This window comes from Equus quagga, chromosome 10 (genome assembly GCF_021613505.1).
Source record: "Equus quagga isolate Etosha38 chromosome 10, UCLA_HA_Equagga_1.0, whole genome shotgun sequence".
Lineage (NCBI taxonomy): Eukaryota > Metazoa > Chordata > Mammalia > Perissodactyla > Equidae > Equus > Equus quagga.
Window position 1 is genome coordinate 93,872,542 of NC_060276.1, and position 20,561 is coordinate 93,893,102.

At 39.0% G+C, this 20,561-nt stretch overlaps 1 protein-coding gene across 2 annotated transcripts in view; it reads right to left on the reverse strand.

The window, feature by feature from the left end:
• Positions 1-4,104, reverse strand: part of CFAP47 (cilia and flagella associated protein 47) — a 431,185-nt gene extending 427,081 nt beyond the window's left edge. For both annotated transcript variants that reach the window (XM_046672810.1, XM_046672809.1), the window contains exon 1: positions 3,921-4,104. In XM_046672810.1, the coding sequence (XP_046528766.1) occupies positions 3,921-4,058 (138 nt within the window). In that variant the 5' untranslated portion in view covers positions 4,059-4,104. The remainder of the gene's footprint in view (positions 1-3,920) is intronic.
• Positions 4,105-20,561: the final 16,457 nt, after the last annotated feature.

Sequence of the window (20,561 nt, forward strand, 5' to 3'; positions counted from 1 at the left end):
GGGGAGGAAGAATTACTCCTCTACCCTTCTATGTTCTGGCTGGTCTAAGGGTTAAACTGACATGAGACAGAATAACGAGAAAAACAGACAAAAGTTTAATAACGTATACATGGGAGAAACCCAGGAAAACCAAGTAACTCATCAAAATGCTGGAAGCCCTCACCTTAAATACTATGTCCAAAGAGCTAAAGACAAAAGAAGATGTTGGGAGTAATGGTTTGGCACTTCAAAGGGGAGGAATGCAGTTTACATGGAGATGGAAAAGCTAACGTTTGGTAAACAAATCTTTGCCATGCCTTGCAGAGACAATAGGGCAAGGAGGGGACTCTGATCTCTAGCCCATGCTGAGTCTTCCCCACCGCACTTAGCCCGTATCCTTTGTTGATATCTCTGGTGATAGCTCTGTTCCTGTTACAGGCCATTATCTAAATTCTTTTAGGCAGTTAAGGGGGAGGTAACAAGAAAAACTTTCTGAGTCTTTTGTTTCTTAAAAGTAATCAGCCTCATGTTAAAATAATCCTCATGTTAAAGAGACACATTTTGGGGTGGCAAATTTTGTTTTCCTTCAAAAACAAAGGGTAGATTATTCCCCACATAGGCCTTTCAGTGTTCGAGGTCCACATATCAGGTTTGACCATCTTCCTTTAAGGAAACTCTGTCTCGAAGAAGGGAAACTAGTGCTTCAGCAGCATGGCTTCTGGCCAAACCACAAGTAGCTGAGCACTCAGTGGTGTACAGAGGTGTGTAAGGCAAGCACCCCTACTCTTAGGAGCTTATGAACTGACCCTTCAGGGAAATCTAACATTTACCAGGAGTCATCTGGACAGAAGTCCAAACTATGAGGAATGCCTGTAAATGTAATTGGTATCCAGTAGAGAAGAAATAATTTGGAGATAATATGATAAGAGAAGACTTGTTAGAGAAAATGAGAATTCACATTGACCCTCAAAGATGGGTGGGATTTGGAAAGGGGTGATTCTTGCAGCGGGGGGAATGAAAATATGGGTCAAAACAAAAGGAAGCCATGGGAGTAAGAGGACAATTACGAGTAAGACGGACTTGACTGAACCAGAGGCTGCAGGAGTCAGCAAAACACTGAAAACATGGACTATGTCTCCTTTATTTTCTACCAGCAACCCACAGTAGATGGTATATAGCACTGCATATGGCACGTGGTAGGTACTCACTACACCGACAATCCAGGATCTTAAGCCGGGGTGGAAAACCAGGACTAGCGTGTGTTAGGAGAATCATTTTCTAAGTAATTATAACAGTGATGATGACAATGCTCTTTATGAAACACCTTGTTTTTCTTTTTTCATTTTTCCTTCAAGACAGTTAACACAGTTTTTCCTAATCTACCTCCTCCCTAATTCCCTTTATGCCTATGAAGGATCAGGAAAGCATAGCACTGTCTTGCAACAAAGAAGAGTTCACACTGATATTGGGCTCATGGCTTTGGCCTCTAACTAGTAGGCCTGTCTAGCCATTCTCTTGTCCATGTCAAGACCTGTGGTCTAAATAGTTTCCCTTCAGGGCCAGCCCCGTGGCCGAGTGGTTAAGTTCACACGCTCTGCTTCAGCAGCTCAGGGTTTCACTGGTTCAGATCATGGGTACGGACATGGCACCACTCATCAAACCACGCTGAGGTAGCATCCTACATGCCACAACTAGAAGGACCCACAACTAAAAATATACAACTATGTACCGGGGAGCTTTGGGGAGAAAAAGGAAAAATAAAATCTTTAAATCGTTTCCCTTTATAACTCTAGATGCAAATCAAAATAAAACTAATGATAAAAATCATCATTTTTCTTTTGACTGCATAAAAATCACCCATACAAGTGTCTGTCTCCTAGACATCCATAAAATAGTGTTTGCTCACATCTGGGATTTACTGCCAGCTTGAGTTTTAAAGGAAAGCATTTTCAGATATACATTCAATTGTTCCATAAATATGTAGTAAGGTAGTAAAATAATAAACTTTCCCCCTAATTTTACAGTATTTGGAGTAATCAGGTACTTTTTGATTTAAAGAATAAATAGTGTCTTGTGATGTACTATTTTATTACAAAATAAACACATTACCATTGTTAAAACATTTGTTGTTGTTAATGCCATGGATTCCCACTCCTAGCAACCCTGTATACAGCAGAGTGGAATCCTGCCAGGTTTTTTTGTGCACCATCCTCTCATTTTTCCAGTGCTATAATACTCTGCTGCTATCAGAGGGTTTTCGTGGCCAATTTTTTTGGAAGTGGGTGGCCAGGTTCTTCTTCCACATCTCAGTCTGGAAGCTCCCCTGAAACCTGTCCACCATGGGTGACTGTGCTGGTATTTGAAATACTGGTGACATAGCTTTCAACATCACAACAACATGCAGCCACCACCGACAGACAGGTGGCATGGTGCCCTGACCAGGAAAGGAACCGGGATCACTGCGGTGAGAGCACTTACGCACTAGACCACCAGGGCCAGCTTGTTAGAACTTGCAAATACAGGGGCCAGCCCAGGGGCGTAGTGGTTAAGTTTGGCGCGCTCTGCTTCGGCAGCCTGGGTTTGTGGGTTCGGATCCCAAGCGTGGACCTCCACCACCCATCAGTCACGCTGTGGTGGCGACCCACATATAAAGTGGAGGAAGATTGGCACAGATGTTAGCTCAAAGCTAATCTTCTTCAGCCAAAAAAAAGACCCAAAAAACCAAAAAGAAACTTGCAAATACAAAAACTAATAAAGCATGATTCCATTTATATGAAACTCAAGAGCAGGCAAAACTATTCTATGGTGTTAGAAATCAATACAGTGGTCCATGGGGTGATTACTCTGGGTACTGTAGGGAACCTTCTAAAATGCTGGAAATATTCTATGATCTGATCCAAGTGGTGGCTACATGAGTTTCTACATATCTATAAATTCATTAAGCTTTACTTTCAAGATTTGGGCACTTTAGGTAAATAGTACATCAAATTTTTAAAGTGTAAAAAGTAGAACATGAAAGTCCTTTTTCTCATTGCCCTCCTAATCAGTACTGTACATTTTTCTATGTTATCTACAAATATATGTAATTTTAACAAAAAATCCTAGACACCTTTCCATTTCTGTACATATAAGTCCAGCTGCATTCAACACTATTTATCATTAGGAACATCCCACAAAAAAATTGAGTTATCACTTACAAAACAAAAATTCTTATCACGTGTCCTACATCAAAAGTCTCTCTGATAACTGGTGATCACAGTAAACTAATATCCATGCATTCACACACACAATCGAAAATAACAGTGACATGGAGATGAAATTCTGTCATCTTTTAAATTAGAAGAAGGGGACAGCCTTTCAGAACATTTGGCTGGTGGTTAGACTCTACTGACTCCCTCATTAGTTTCTAAGTACTATGAGGGCAGGGTTATGTCCATCTTGCGTTCCTCACATCCACTGCCTATTATATAGTAGGTGCTCAACAAACGCTTGTTAAAATATGAGTAATAAACTTTTCCACTATCCTACAATATCTGGAGGAATCAGGCACTTTATGATTCAAAGGGTAGCTAGTGGAGAATTTTGTCATAATTCTACAGTATCACGAAGCATAGATTCGGGGCTGTTAAGAGGAGATAGATAAGGAATCCCCCTCCCTCCTTGCCAACCCCAGAATGAAGAGATTGGAAAGTTCTAGATCGTCTTTTCCCCACCCTGTCTCCCAACCCAAGCAAAAAGGAAAAAAAGGCGAGCATACGTATACACAGAGATACCTAAGTCACCGTTCTCCAAGTTCACTCCCGCCCCCACCCCGGCAGGAGCCAGGTGTCTACTCCTCGGGACAAACTGGGCACCCTGGTGGGGAGGGGTTCTCAGAGCCCCGACCCTCCTGAGGTCCTGAGGTCCTGAGGTCCTGCTCCGAGCACCCCTGGGTGTGTTACCTGTGGCTTGACTGGCTCCTGAAACCGGATCTTCTGGTTGCAACGGCCGAGATTGTGTACAGTAATTGGGAGGCGGTACACTCTCCCGGCCAGCGTGTCCAGAAACTTCACCTCCGACGGGGTCACCCGCAGCTGCATCTCCTTCGGAGTCTCCACGTCCCGGGGGACGAGGGAGCCCCTCTCGGTCTCCATGTCCGCCCTGTAAGTAGACTGCAAACCGCAGCGAACTTGACCGATTGAGGACTAGTGCGGACGCCGTCGCTAGGCAACCGCCAGACTCCGCGCGCGCCTCAAGCCCAGCCCGTATTGGCCCAGCCCGTATTGGCCCCGCCCAAGCTGCGCGAGTTGGCAACCCAAATAGAGGCGTCTGGCCAAAAGACCCGGGAATCACAGGTGTTATCAGAGTAACTGGAAAATGTTCTATGATAGCCCAAATCCCAGAGACATCTCACTTTGCCATGGCCTGGCGGGATTTTATTAAATTGGTACCTGAGCTACCAACTGTTGCCAATCTTTTTTTTTTTCCCTGCTTTATCTCCCCAAATCCCCCCTCCCCATAGTTGTATATCTTAGTTGCAGGTCCTTCTAGTTGTGGCATGTGGGACGCGGCCTCAACGTGGCCTAATGAGCGGTGCCACGTCCGCGCCCAGGATCCGAACCGGCGAAACCCGGGGCCGCCGCAGCGGAACGCGGGAACTTAACCACTTGGCCAGGGCCGGCCCCGAGCCTGGCAGGATTTTAAGATGGCATTGGCGGGGTGGGCATTTTCCCGGACCTCTCTTAAGACTAAGCTTAAAGAGCAGAGGAAGTGATGTGCCCCCGGGGTCTATTAAAGCAGTAAGATGTAACAGTAACGGAAGAATTCAGGAAGAATTCAATGGAAGCAGAGTCAGGGCCCCGGAGGCGTCCTGCTCAGTGCCCTTTAGGCTACATTTCTAAGAATGTAATAGGAGTCCCCTGGGTCTTTTGTTAAAATGCTAATTCTGTTTCAGTAGATCCGGGGCAGGGCTCAGGACCTGTATTTATAACAAAGTCCCAGGTGATTTCAGTGCTGCAGGTCCAGGGGTCACACATTGAGTACAGAGAGGCTGTAGGAACTTTGTTAACTACTCTAGGTGTAAGTTTCTTCATTTATGAAATCAAGGTGCCGCTCAGAAGACGGGGATCAAACACCTCCATAGGTAGATGAGCGCCTTTCCAACAGGCCCAGAGTCACACTGCCCAATCTCTACTCTCGCCTCATCCTTCATCTGCTGTGATGGTCTTAGGGTTTCAAAACATACTAGGTGAGTGGTATTCCCCTTCGTTAAATCTGGCTCTTATCATAACTTTATAACACGCTTCTTCTAGGACCTTTATTAATTTGGAGCTAAGCACTGCAGAAATAGCTTTTATTTTTGTTTCTTTTTTTAAAAAACTATATAGAATTCCCCACTTACATAAAATATATATATATATATATATATATAGTGCTTTTATTTCCTTCTTGACTCTGCCTAAGATCTTTCACTCTGGGGGGACTGGCCTTTCCATCTGCCGGCCAGTTACTCATCCATCAAAATCTAAATATCTTTATAAAACCTTTTCCACAACTGTTTTACAAGATTCCCACAGTACCAAGGTGATAAATAAGTTATTACTTCACTTTAAAGTTGCCCTAAATATAAAGAGAGGTTTTAAAATTTCTTGGAATTGTTGTTGTGAATAGTTGAAAATAGTAAAGTAGTGGTGTTGGTGATTATTATTTGCAGGTTCTTATGAATTGATGGATGAAAAGCATCTGCATCATGTCTCAAAATTATATAGTTTGGCTTAACAAGTAGATTTTTATACTAATCATTACTATGATACAAATGCGGTCCATATCCTTGAACCCCTATGCAGGGCAATTTTACCGTGCTGAAAGGACAACAGTGGCCAGAGGAACTTGACTAAACCAAGACCACTGTCCATACAAAGTCCTCTTGCAAAAATTAGAAACTCCAAAGAGGTCTCCAGATTGCCTACTGTCCGCTCTCAAGAAGACTGACCCAAGCCTGGACTTCTGTGTAGACCCTAAGGATATAGTGATACAAATCAAACGGATAATAATTTGGTGTCGCTGTTCTGTTGGTACTCTCATCAACTAAGGAAGGGTGTCACATAGCTCTCTGCAAGTTCACCAAGCCTAAAGCTCTATCCATTGCCCTTAGTAACTATAGTTAAGCCTACTTGATTTTTTGCCCACAATTTTATCTAGTCTAAATGAAAATTTTAGATGAAGTATTATAAAATCTGCATCACATGTTTACCTCCAAATTCTCTTGCCCCATTTCTACGAGCAAATAATGGCCATATAAAGGCATATTTTGGTGAATTATAAGCTGGTTTTGGCCAAAATTTTCAACTATGCATGATTATGTAGTTACTTTAAGGTTGGACAACTAACACATAATGATGAGATTTTACACAATAGTAATTCAAAAGATAAATAATACTTTATATATTCACTTTTTAATATTCTGAAGGCTTCAGGGAGAATAATGTTGAGTATGTATCATGAATGAAATGTGTGTGTTCATCTTTTGTTCAGATTCCAAGGCAGCATAGTTGCAGGACTTGTACGTAAAAATCAAAGTAGGCATTCTGACTGGAATAGTTTATATATTACAACTAAGGTTAAATTTTATTCCTTATTATAATGAATGATGAACTATACTGTTATGGAGACTTGGAGGTTAAGGAGAGACGTGCTAAGTGTCCACTGCAGACTTGCCATTCTTCTACTGTGAATTAATTTAAGAGAAAAATGTAACTATCTATTGACTATATATTTTGCCATGTGAACTAGAAATCAGAAGTCCTAATTCATACTTTGCTAGTGGAAACTCTAATGGTGGGTAGAGTTTCTGAACACCAAGGAAAGGATAACAATGAGGAAGTAAGCAAAATGAATTTTTGGATGTTTACTTCCAGACCTGTTTAAAGGACTGAAAAAGTTGGTAACAAAGGGAAAACAGTGGATATTATTTTGATGATTTTAAATATTCAAAAGTTCAAATAATTTTTTCAAAAAGCAGTCTGAATGCAGTCCAGGAAAATCTATCATAGTGGTTAGAGTACTACTTAGAAAGAGGAGCTACTGAAAGAGGATAAACGGACCTTCTCCAAGCAAAAGAGAATTAAGTGTGGTAATCAATGTGTTTGTAAAATAATTTGAAAGTGGTAGCATACAATGAAATTCACTAAGACTGCATATGATTAAAAGTTCTCTCAGATAATGAAAAGCCATGCCAATAAGAATAAATTGATGAGACTAATGCCTAGATGGAGGAGAACCGCATAAATTGGATAGCAGTAACAAACAGAAAAATAATCCATTATTTTCACAAGGCATATAGTGTATGACAGAAAGCCACCAACTGACCCAAGCCCAAGGATACAAGTTTCTCTATTGTTAGTAACAAGTGTGTCTTACTACATACAGACATTATTTCAGAGATTGCTAATTGTGCCCTGGTATCCATTTTCCCCTTCTTTCATGGTGGAATTTTTAGCTATGCATATGGCTGTACTAATTAAGACTGCATTTTCTACATTCTACAGCCTCCTTTGCTGCTGGATATGGCCATTCAAATAAGTTCTGAATATGAATGGAACTGACGTGTGCCACTGCTGAATTGTACCCTTAAAGTAGTTCCTGAAAATAATGGGAGATGTCTTCTCCTTCCTCTTACCCTGCTTTTCTGGCTCACTGTAAATATAGGAGTGGGCCATGTGATCACTTTAAGGTAGATACAGCAAGAAGATAGAAGCCTGGGCCCTGACAAAATTGCATGGCAAAGCCACCACCCAGCTGGGACTTTTGATTGAAAGGAGTAAAACTTAATCTTGTTTAATCCACTTTTGGTCCGACTCCCTTGAGAACAGCTGAACTTAATCAATACAGAGAGCACAGGGCAAGAACTCAAAAGGACGTGTTCCCGTGAAGGGGATCGGTCGCAATAACACCACTCTATTAGACTGAGCCTCATAACTCTTGGAAAACCTTGTTTCAGCCATCTGAAACTCCTGCCAACCCTTCCCACCTCCAAACTGCTGTGGTGACTCTGGCTTTGCCCCGCATGCTCACTGGGTACAAATACCTGGTGGCAGGTAATATCATCTTTGCTTTCTGAATAATTACAGGTTTCTGAGTGAAGCAATGAATTAAAAGTCAATTACCTCATATAATCTCTCTCAGCAGGACAGGCCTCACTTGCCACTAACAGGATAGTCACTTCTGCTTTATCTTACCCTCCTACAGGACCATCTCCCATCCTACCTGAAATGATGTTGGCGCTTATGGTCAAGCAATCTCGAGAAAGATTCAGCAGAGTTGGAGAAGGACATCTAAAAGAATCAAGGAGAAGACAAACAATCTAAAATATCACTACTTTCCAGTATGGAAATATGAAGGATTAGGAAAGAACTGGGCTAAATTTTATAATACTTAAATAAATGACCAGAATGAACACAAACTTTTCATGGACCCTAAAACTAAGGAGACCCTGGGAATTTCAAAAAGGTAGTTTTAGAACAGAGTTTCTCAACCTCAGCACTATTGAAATTTTGGGCCAGATAATTATGTTTTGTAGGATGATGTTCTATCTGTTGTAGGATGTTTAGCAGCCTCCCTGGTTTTTACCTACTAGATATCATTAACACACTCCCCTCTAAAATTGTGACAACCAAAATTATCTCCAGATATCACTATGTGTCCCCTGGGGGGAATTACTACTTTTCCCTCTTTTTTACACCACTGATAGCATACTCTCATGTCGTTCGCCTTCTGCTTATTTCACTCAACAATACACCTTGGAAGTCACATCGGTACATAAAGAGTCCTCTTTTTTTTTTTTTTTTTTTTTTTTACAGCAGAATAGTATTCCATTATGCACCTGAACAATAATTTATTGGACTGGTTCACTTCTGATGCACCCTGGATTGTTTCTACTCTTTTACTATTACAAATGGCTGTGATGAATATCATCATGCCTATCTTCTCTCACATGTGTGAGTATATCTATAGAACAATATAGAATTATTATAAGTAGAATTACTGGGTCACAAGCCTATGCACCTATAATTTTCAATAAGTGCTATCAAAGTGCTCTTCAGAGAGTTTGTATAATCATAGTCTGGCTAGTAATAAATGAGAGTACATGTTCCCCCATACCTAAGCTATTACAGTATGTGTAGTAGGCAGGATTTCTAAAATGTTCCCCTTAAAGATATCCTGTACTAACCCCCAGAACCTGTGAATATGATAATTTATCACTCCCATGATTCTGGAGAGTTATATAGCATTGCTGATCTTAAGAGGGGGAGAGTATCCAGATAGGCCTGACTAACACCAGCCCTTTTAGGTGAGCTTTCTCCAGCTTGTGGCAGAATGAAAAGTCAGAGATATTTATGAAGAATTTACTGCACCATGGCTGTTGTGAAGATGGAGGGATCCATACGAGGAGGAATGAATGACCTCAAGGGGCTGAGAGAGAAGTCCCTGACCAATGTTTAGTGAAGAATGGTGTTGGTTCAAAACCTTAGGAGTTCCCCAGGTAAAATTCAAAACTGGCCCCCCTACATGGAGGGCAAGAAGAGACTGGAGAAAGAGGCAGACCACTCCAGATTGGGAGGTGGCAGGCTTAATAAGAAAACTTACATACGAGGCCTGTCTTGGGCAGCTGCAAGACAAGTTGATCTCCGTGTCCACCCGCCAGAGTCTTCGAAGTTTATATAGAGGCCTTAACGGGTTTCAGTCACTTATACAGTCCAGACGGACTCAGTAACACATTACTCTCTCAAGACTGCATCCTTGAAGTGGCTCCTAGTACAGGAACAGTGGGCGGGACGTACATTTCAAGGACAGGGGAGGGCGCAAGGAAACTCTAATTGCCCAGGTTCAGCTTAAGGGTCAACCAGGGGTCACATCCTCTACAGTGACCTCCTCCGACAAATGAGCATCTCAGTTCTACAACTGCAAGGAACTGAATTCTGTTAATAACCAAAATGAGTTTGGAAGTGGATTCTTCCCCCAGATTCTCTCCTCCAGAAAGGAATGTAGCTCTGTTGGCACAGTGATTTTGATCTTTTGAATTTCTAAGCAGCGAATCCAGCCATGCAGTGCCCAGACTTCTGATGCAAGGAAACTGAGATAAATTTTTGTTGTTTTCAGTTGCTAAGTTTGTGGTGATTTGTTATGCAGCAATAGAAAATTAATAGGGTGTTATTAGTATTTAGATTTTTGTTACTGACTTGGGTAAGAAATGATATTTCCATGCAGTTTAATTTTTATTCTCTTATGTTGATGAAAATGAACATCTTTTCATTTATTTAAAAGTCATTTTTATTTCCGTTTTCTATATCATCTATTCATAGATGTTTTCTTGGAATGTTGATCTATTTCTTATCAATAGTGGAAGTGCCTTATATATTAAGGAAATTAGCTTTGCCTGTGATAAGATTTGTAAATATATGTGTATATCTATTTCTCTATTTTTGTTGGTTTTTTTTTACTTTTCTGATTGTGTTACTCAAATATATCATTATTTTGCTTTACAGTGGCAGGTTTTTAAAGAGTATTCTTATTTGTTCTAGAAAGGCCTTCCTTTAGCTAAGATGATACAAAAGTTCTTCTATGGTTTCTTCTAGTACTTTTACAGTTTTGTTTGCAACACTTATATCTTCTATCTGGTGAATAAATGAAAAGCAATAAGATATATTGGCATATATGAGGAAGCCGTTTGGTTTAAAACTAATTTGGCCTGACCTTGTTTTCCCAGAAAAGCCTGATGTGGCCTGTCAAGCATACACTGTACATCTGCTTTAAACATTTATAATGTCTCAAAGCCAAGAATGATGCCCTTAAAGATAGGGATGTTGCCTCCCCCCATATCAGTGTTTCTTTATAAATAAGCATTTCTTCCCAGAAACTAAGGATTAATGACCGACCTACTGTGCTCAACTCATGACCACTGACCTCCTGTGCTAGCAAAGCATCTCGTGACAGTAGTGAAAGAGATATTCCTGCCATCTTTGATGCATGTTCCTTGTTCTAAGACAGTATATAACGACTCTGTACACCCTGCTTCTTCAGAGTGCTTCCTTCTTTGGGGAAGGCTGCTCCCAAGCTGTAATCCTAAAAACTGGCTCATATCATAAACTTACCCCAGTTTCGATTTACAGACTGATTATGGATTATTTGCATCAACATATCCCTATGAAATTTATCCTGGTATAACAGCGAGATATCAATCCAAACAACCCACCAAAATCATCTATTGAATAATTTACAATAAGAATTTCAAAATATGGTCCCTCAAAGTTTTCTTTAGTGCTTACTTAGGTGCACTTAATAATTGGACATTAATTCTCTTGATAACACTTTCTATTATTTTTTCTCTGGGAATTTCTTGCTGAGATTCAATACTTCTGTCAAATACATTATCACTTTTGTATACTGGTTTACCTCTATTTTTCTCTTCCATTTGTATTTATAATTGCGTTTCTCTGTTATGATTTAATCTATCTAGGACATTGCTCCAAATTTATTATTATTATTATTAATTATTTTAATTATTTTTCATTCCGATTTTTTTCACAATTTCAACATGCCCTGCATTTTTGCCCTTTCTCTCTGTCCTACATTTTCAACTCCTTTTTTCTCATTTCTCCCTTTACTTTTATGCTTTTGCTGAAGTAAAAATTGCCATTTCTTTCTCTCCTTTAAGAGTTCAGTATTTGATTGGTGAACCACATAACACCAGTGTTCTAGATAGGACTGGTTTCATAGTACAGGCTTTGTATCAAATTTTACTGGGCTATAAGATATTGATGTCTATTGAGTTATAAAATGCCACCACCATCAAATCAGGACCTGATAAATGTGACTGGTTGATGGCTGAAATCAATGTGAAAAAAAGTTACTATTATGAAAGCTATTGTTTATCAAATGATTCAAGACACTTTCATTCCTCAATTCATTTATATCTCTATATGTACTTTATTTCCTGTTTGACCCCAGTGAATCCCAGAACCCCTTTGGTATTACTTATTTGATATAGAATAAAAATTCTGTTTCCAAAGGGCTTGTGAGACTGGCAAAATAAATGAGACAATTTAAAAACCCATTCTGTAACGGAAAGGCGGAAAAACCTGTAAAACAGGTAATGAAAAAAATCTTTTCAATTACAGATTCTAAAAGAAATATATACCTATGTATATATAATTTGATATATTCATTTTCAGTATGCTTTCCTTATCTATAAGTTTGTAAGTAGCTGACTTTTAATAAAGAGCAAGTCTTTAAAAAGACACTGATGTTTTGAAACTCAAGTGTGCCAGAAATTCCAGCAATTACAGCTTTCAGGGCAGACATGGGGAGGTGGAGGTGGGAAAAGGAAGCTTTGTTCCTGTTTAGTAGTTGGAGAAATTAACTTGTAGTGTATCCAATTCTGTTATACAAGTCAATGTTGGATAAACTGCCTTTTACAACCCTGTAAGCAGACAGCAGAAACTCTCTCCTCTGCCCTTCTCCATGAAGGAGCTTTGGAGAGTTTTCTTATTTGTCTCTTCCTCCTTGTCTCCCCAACCCTTCTTCTCCCCCTTCTTCTCCTTAGTTCTCTTTTTTTCAGCTTATCCTCAATACACTCTTGCAACCAGATTTACATGCAATTTCCACAAATGACAGACATTTCATTTATATCAATGAAATAAAAAAGAAATTCCGACACCTAGGATTTTCTTGATGTAATTGTGAAGGGATGCTATGCTACATGTTAAGTAGAACAATTTTAAATTTTCTGATAAGAAAGAGAAACGCCTTGGGTTCAGAAGCTTCAAAATTTAGTTCTCACTCAATTTCCAATGTTTAACAGAAATACATGTGTTTGTGTGCATGTGTTGCATATACATATGTACACACATAGAAGGAGAGAGAGAACAGGTGGTGGGGAGAAAGAGAGAGAGAGTTGAATTATCAACTCTCAAGAATATTTTTATTCAGAGTATCACACTTCAAAGTGACTTACAGATAGTATTTTCCATGTGTGCTATGATATGAAAACAGACTGGAGAGCACTGTTTGTAGGGAATTTCTGAACCAGTGAAATAGTCCTTCTTCAAACTGAGATGTTAATTCCTTTCTTTATTAATGGTGATTAGGTAGGCCTGCCCCTCCTAAACTGAAATTTTTTTCCCTATAATCCACCCTTTGCCTAAAAAATTTTGTTCATCCTTGGGAAATGTGCGTGTGTGTGGATTTGTGTCTGCTCTTACCCATGTATTTGATTAGAGGAGATAAAGATATTTGAGCAGTGTGTCTCAAAGTAGGGTCCATGAACACTTTGTTCCTGGTCCATGATAAGTACAGAAATTGAAAGGAAGAGTTTAGACACTAATAGCAATTCGATATTAGGCCTTATGCTCTCTCTCCTCATGATGAAGGAAAGCTTCTGACAAGACATTTAACAGGATTTGCCACAGGACATCATGTTCTGGACTGCTGATGTTCCACACATGGTTCCATTTAGAGCTGAATAAGCCAGATTTTTGAAAATTATTATTAATTGTTGTGACTGACCTGGTCACCCCATGAATGGGCCAAGCCACGCTCCATGGGAGAATGAGATGTCCTTAAACATTTATAATCCTAGTACAGAAGAGGAGGTGACTTCTGACAGCAGAAAGGGAAGAACTGACATCTTTCAGTGGGGCCAAAAAGTATATAGGCCTGGACTCCCAAGTGGGTGGGGCTGCCTAAAGAATCCCATGAGTAAGAACTGAGCCAGCACGTATGCGGAGGCCTGGTGCAATGAGAAGAGGTCAGGGTTTTGGGGCCCTAAACGTGGCCTCTTCAAGAAAACAGGAAAGCAATCTCCCCTCAAAATAAGCTTTCATAGTATCTAGTTAAAAATCATAGCCTGGATCTCCTTTGTGCCACTGGAAATTAATTCATCTGGAACTGAACTTCAGTCTTTATGTACTCATAGGGAGCTCATTCTAACTGGCAGCCATGCTGATTGGTCAGCGCCCTTGCTATACCAGAAGTTAGATATTCCAAATATTACCTATGGCAACGTTCCTCCTTAAGGTCTTAAGAGCAGGTACGTCACACACCAGCTCTTCTCTCTTGAAGAGTATCCTAAACCTTGACAAGAAGAGTGGAAGCAAGACCTTAGGAAAAGAAACTGCAAGACTGTTTTGGAGCATAGGAGGCAGTATGCTTGTCAACTCTGAGAAACAGCTTGAGAAGAGGTATTTTTATGAGAAACTGTCTTGGGTTAGGTTCTCACTCTATGTCCAACAAGTGGCTATCTTCTGAGAGTTCGGTTCTTTTTGGTGTGTATATGTGTGCGTGTAATGCATGCACAAGCGCTAAAATATTTTTGATGTAAATTTTCATTGGTTTCATTGGTTCCATTATTCTTTGGGAAGAGTATATATATATATGCGTGTGTGTCATGTCATGTCTTTAGCTAATGAGCCTTCTGAGATTCCCAAATCTTCTCTCTTCCTTCACCCCTCTGTCCCCTTATGGATTTTTTCAGCCACAAAGATAAACTTAAAGGCCTATAGAACCAGAGTCTTCTCAGACCCTTAATTTACATCTTGATAATAAGTAAGGTGATTATCCACAACAGTTTAGTAAGTGTGATTCCAATGGACTGAAAGTGTTATTATTCCACTTAAATGTCCACTGTATTAGGAAGACATGGGAGAGAGTTCACTACATCCTTTTAATTCTTATTTAATAAAATGTTGTGGATGGAAGCAATCAATTGATGGAATTAGTGCTCTTGGAAATTCAATTATAAATGCATTCCAAATGCAATGTACATAAATGCGAAATATATACTCTCTCTTACTAAGGCTAGCACCCTATGAAAGCCAGCTTTTTCAATTGGAATTTGACCCCAATTTGCAGATGAGTAATGGGAAAAACACTCAGCAGGGAGGTCCCAATAACTGACTGTATATCTTACTAATTGCAACCACTTAATTAACGATCTTTTAAATTTTATGTTCATTAACAAATATTTAGATGGCACTTACTTTATGTGAGACATTTATTTAAGTGCTTTATGAGAGAGAATTCTTTTAATCTTCCATAAGGCCCTATGGAGGTACTATTATTGTCCCTGTATTACAGAAGAGAAAACTGAGGCACAAGAAGTTAAATACATTTTTCCAGCAGATCACACTGCGAGTAAGTAGCAAAGCCAGGATTTGTAGCTGGATGGTATGGCTCTAGAATTTGTTCTCCATAATCACTACATTATGCTCACTACCATTGGATAAACGCTATGCCAGAGTAGAGAAAGAGCATCCTATTAGAATCTCATAAATCACGCTACGTAGGTAGCTAGCCACTTAGCCTTTGAATAAAACTAGTTGGAGAATCAATATATTCTTATACTTTATAAATATATATACTATAATATGCATTCATATATATGTTCTTCAGTATATCCTCAATACATATATCAAGATATAGTCTTCATATATATTCTTATGCATTAAAATATATATTATACTACTCTGGATCACTTAACATGGTTATAACAGCCTTTTCTTCTATGTAGATATTTTGAGGTTTTAATATATTAAAGCTCAAGCCTGCCAATGTATGGTCAGAAGTAGTGTTCAAATCTTCCTGACCTTTTTCTACATTTCCCTGTCTTGCATTACATGTTATGTATGTCACGTCTTACTGTGTTGGACAGAGGTCATAAAATGTAATACATGAAATTCTTGACCACAATTTATGATATATAATAGGCTTACTTGATGCTTGTTAAGATAACATATTGTAATAAAGATAGACATATCCCATATACTTACAAAATGACATATTAACATGAGTAACCTGAGCCATTCTTTACTTTATACACACAAATCCAGGTTAAGAAGTCATCTTCCCTTCTCTAACTACTTTTGAATGAAATATTTGTCTGCCCTTAGCATGACCCAACCAGATGACAGCTATGAAAGCCCTTGGAATTTAGCCCCACTCAGTACCCAAGCAAAAGTAGCTGACATTGTTATGTGCTTGCTTAGTCATTAATTGATGACAAACTTCTTCATTGCTAAATTTTTACTTGCTACAAAGAGGAATGCGATGAAGAGTTGCTTGAGGATAAAGTTCCCAGACCCATGAAATGACTGATGATTGGTCATAGGTTATCCAACTATGACAAACTTGTTCTCTAGATCACCCTATTCCAGTCTACCTTGCGTCTAGGCTTGACCTGGGAGATCCAGTTTGGGTTAATACAGTTTAAAGTAAGTCTGGAAGAAGTATAGAGGCCTCTGAGAAAGCCTTGCTAATGAAAAGGCCAAATTTGACTAGTGACACCCGTCCTCAGCCTTCCTGCCTTGAGAGGGGGATGCAATGGCTGAAGATACAATAGCCATCTTTCAGCTATGAGTCAATAAGCATAAGAAAAAAGGATGAATACATTAATTATGGGAGAGCAGAAAGACAGAAATTGCATGAATCTTTGATGGAATCATTTAGCAGATGAATCAATGCCAGTATGGCCTGCCTCCAGAACTCATGCTATGTGAGAAAATCAACACTTATTTAAGTCCCTATTAGTATGGATTTCCGTTACTTGTTATCAGAAAACATATCCAATCAATACCACCAGAGAGATCCCAGGCACTCAATATACTGGACTTAATTACCCAATTAATAAGATGTTAACCAACCACCTATGTCCCTAGCTCGCTCACTACCTTCATCTCATTCTACCCACATCCCAAGATCACCACTATGCATAACAGGAGGCTATACCATCTCATCAGCAACTTGTCATTCATTAATTCAAAAATACATATTTATTATTATTGGGCATTTTCTTTGTGCGATACTCTGCTAAACAGTTGTGAAAAAAATATTCAGAAGCAGGCTAGAAACATCCTCACCCTAAGAGAACTTATAGTCTAGTGTGGGGAAAAGATACTCATTACATAATCATAAAATAAATACATTCGACATAAGCCTATGAAGAAGAGGTGTGTGTGGCTACAAAAGCTTAAATGAAGGAGATCTAACTAGTCAAGGAAGTCACAAAGGCTCCCCTGAAGAGGTGATTTATGTTTTTCTGAAAGCTACAGAATGAGTAAGGTCATAAGAGATATTAGCCTACAGTTTTCTTTTCTTGTATTGTCTTTGTCTAGTTTTTGGTATCAGATTAATGCTGACCTCATAGCACGAGTTGAGAAATATTCCCTCCTCTTCGATTTGCTGAAAGAGATTCTGCATAATTGGTATCATTGATATGGGTTTTATTCCTTTTTTAAATGTCTGAGAATTAACCAGGGAAGCCATGTTAACCTGGGTTTTTGTTTGTTTGTTTTTTTTTTTTTTTGAGGAAGATTAGCCCTGAGCTAGCATCTGCTGCCAATCCTCCTCTTTTTGCTGAGGAAGGCTGGCCCTGAGCTAACATCCGTGCCCATCTTCCTCTACTTTATATGTGGGACACCTACCACAGCATGGCTTGCCAAGCAGTGCCATGTCCGCACCCGGGATCTGAACCGGCGAACCCCGGGCCGCCGAGAAGCGGAACATGCGAACTTAACCGCTGTGGGGGTTTTTTTTGTGGGAAGCTTTTTAACTATAAATTTGATTTCGTAATAGATATAGGGTTATTCAGGTCACATTTTTCTTGCGTGAGCTTTGCTAGTGTCTGTCTTTCAGGAATTTATACAGTCATATAAGTTACTAAATTATAACGTTGTTTATAATAACCCCTTATTTTAATACCTGTAGAGTTTGTAGTGATACCACCTCTTTCATTCTTGACACTGGAAATTTGTGACTTTTCTATGTTTTTGATCAGCCTAGATACAAATTTATCAATTTTTTTTGTTTTTGAGGAAGATTAGCCCTGAGCTAACTGCTGCCAATCCTCCTCTTTTTGCTGAGGAAGACTGGCCCTGACCTAACATCCGTGCCCATCTTCCTCTACTTTATATGTGGGATGCCTGCCACAGCATGGCTTGCCAAGTGGTGCCATGTCTGCACCCGGGATCCGAACCGGTGAACCCTGGGCCGCTGAAGCAGAACGTGTGAACTTAACCACTGTGCCACTGGGCTGGCCCCAAATTTATCAATTTTATTGAGCATCTCAAATAACCAGCTTTTAGTTTCAATGATTTTCTCTATTTTTTCTGTTTTAAATTTCATTGATTTCTGTCCTGATATTTATTATTTTCTTTCTTCTGCTTACTTTGTGATTTATTGGCTTCTATTTTTATAGTTTCTTAAAGTAGAAGCTGGAGACATTGATTTGAGACATTTTTTTCTTTTCTAATATAAAAATTTTAATGCTGTGTTTCCTCCTAAATCCTGCTTTAGCTGCATCACATAAGTATAATACATTCTTTTTTCATTTTCATAGAAGTTAAAATACCTTCTAATTTCTCTTTTGACTTCTTTTCTGACATATGGATTATGTAGAAGTATATTACTTAGTTTTCAAATATTTAGAGATTTTTAAGAGCTTTTTGTTATTGATTTCTAATTTAATTTCATCATGGTGAAAGGACATACTTTGTATGACTGGAATCCTTTAAACTGAATAAAACTTGTTTTATGACCCATAATATGGCCTATCTTGGTAAATATTCCAGAGCACATGAATATAATGAGAGTCTGCTATTGTTGGGTGGAATGTTTTATAAATGTCAATTAGTACAAGTTGGCTGATAGCATTCTTCAGGTCTTCTATATCCTTAGTAATTTTCTGCCTATTTGTTCTATCAATTATTGGCAAAGAGGTATTAAAATGTACATCTATAATTACTGATGGAGAAAGATGGGGAGTGAAATAAATTTGTCATTACTCTCAAATATCCATTTCTCTCTACCTCATTGTGCCACTGTGCAAAAATCACAAGATTTGGAAGGGACTGAACCTATCCCAAGCTCTAGGAGCAGACAGTGATGGGTTCAAGCCAATCAAGATTATCCTACTTCCTTGTCAGTGACTGATTCAGGTATCCCAGGGAAAGTCAATGAATGTGTGATATTCTCCTAGTTAATAAGATTGGTTTAGGACTCTCTTTAGGTCACTGAGTTTCAACTAGTGGTTTGCGGAGGGCCTCTTGGAATAAAAATGTCTATGCTACTTTGAAAGAATGACCAGCAGGGATCATCATTCTTCCCTTCTAGATGTTGTGGTGGGTGGATGTGATGAGTGGAACTGCTGTAGCCATTCTGCACAAAGAAGAAAGCTAGTCTAAAGATGCCAGCCTAAAGTTGACATCATGAAGTTAGGGCTAAAATAAGGTATACACATTATTGCAATCATTGATCTAGTGAATCAAATAAAAACTAGGTCCATATTACAGCTGGATTTTTAGTCACTTGGGTGAATAATGCCATTTGTTTAACTTTGCTTGCATTGAATTTTCTTTTTTTGTGAGGAAGATTGGCCCTGAGCTAACATCTGTTGCCAATCTTCCTCTTTCTGCTTGAGGAAGATTGCTTTTATGTGGGATGCTGCCACAGAGTGGCTTGATGAGCGGTGCTAGGTCCGCAACCGGGATCCGAACCTGCAAACCCTGGGCTGCCAAAGCGGAGCATGCAAACTTAACCACTAAGCCACCAGGCTGGCCCCTGCATGGAATTTTCTGATACTTGGAATCGAATGTATCATGGTTTAGGAGGGTACTGGTAGCATCACCCAGGTTTAACATATTGTAATTTTAAAACCTGGATAAAATGCTTTGAAAAATATGTTAGTATTGTAGAAAAGATTACTTAAAATTTTTGGTAAAATAAAATAAGCCAACAAGATATGGTCTATTAATTTGTCTAAATCTAGGGATTTACAAGATTTAGATCTCCTGACCCTTGCCCCTATTCAGGTGTAAGAGTGCACATTTATTTCCGGAGGAGTATAAAACAGAGAGCTTCTGGACTGAGAGACACCAGGCATTGTTGAGGGCAGAGTATCATGAAATACAAGGGAATTAAGTTAAAGTTAAATTTACATACCGAGTGTTAAAACCTCTCAGCCCTCTTATCTCATTTGGATATCATGGCAGCCAGCTATCAGAGCTGGAAAGAATCTGACTAACCCAAGGGAAAATACATAAAGGTACTGCCATTGCGCATTACTTTTGGGTATGCATTTTCCTAAGAAAATACTCTTACTAGATTGCCATTCTGTAAAGCTCATAATTTACAAAATTCACCTATGTAAATGCAACTTTCAGCATTTTTAGTGCATCACTCTTAAATATAAGCAAGTGGCTAAAGCTTTCCTATCATCTTATTAAAAATGCTAACATTAAAGACACCAAAGAAATAAGGCATAAACAACTGAAAGGAAAGAAAGACCATACTGGATGATAAAATCTTAAAAACAAAAAAAAGATTATTTATATCTTCAGAAAGATAATAGAAAATATGATAGCCATGAGTTAAGAACAGGATGCTATACATAGAACTAATGGAAGTTGAAAATATGAACACAGATATGAGAAAATCAATAGAAAATTTGGAAGACAAAATTGAAAAGAAAATCTCTTAAAAAAGATGTCAATAGGGGCTGACCCAGTGGTGCAGCAGTTAAGTTCGCACATTCCACTTCAGTGGCCTGGGGTTCG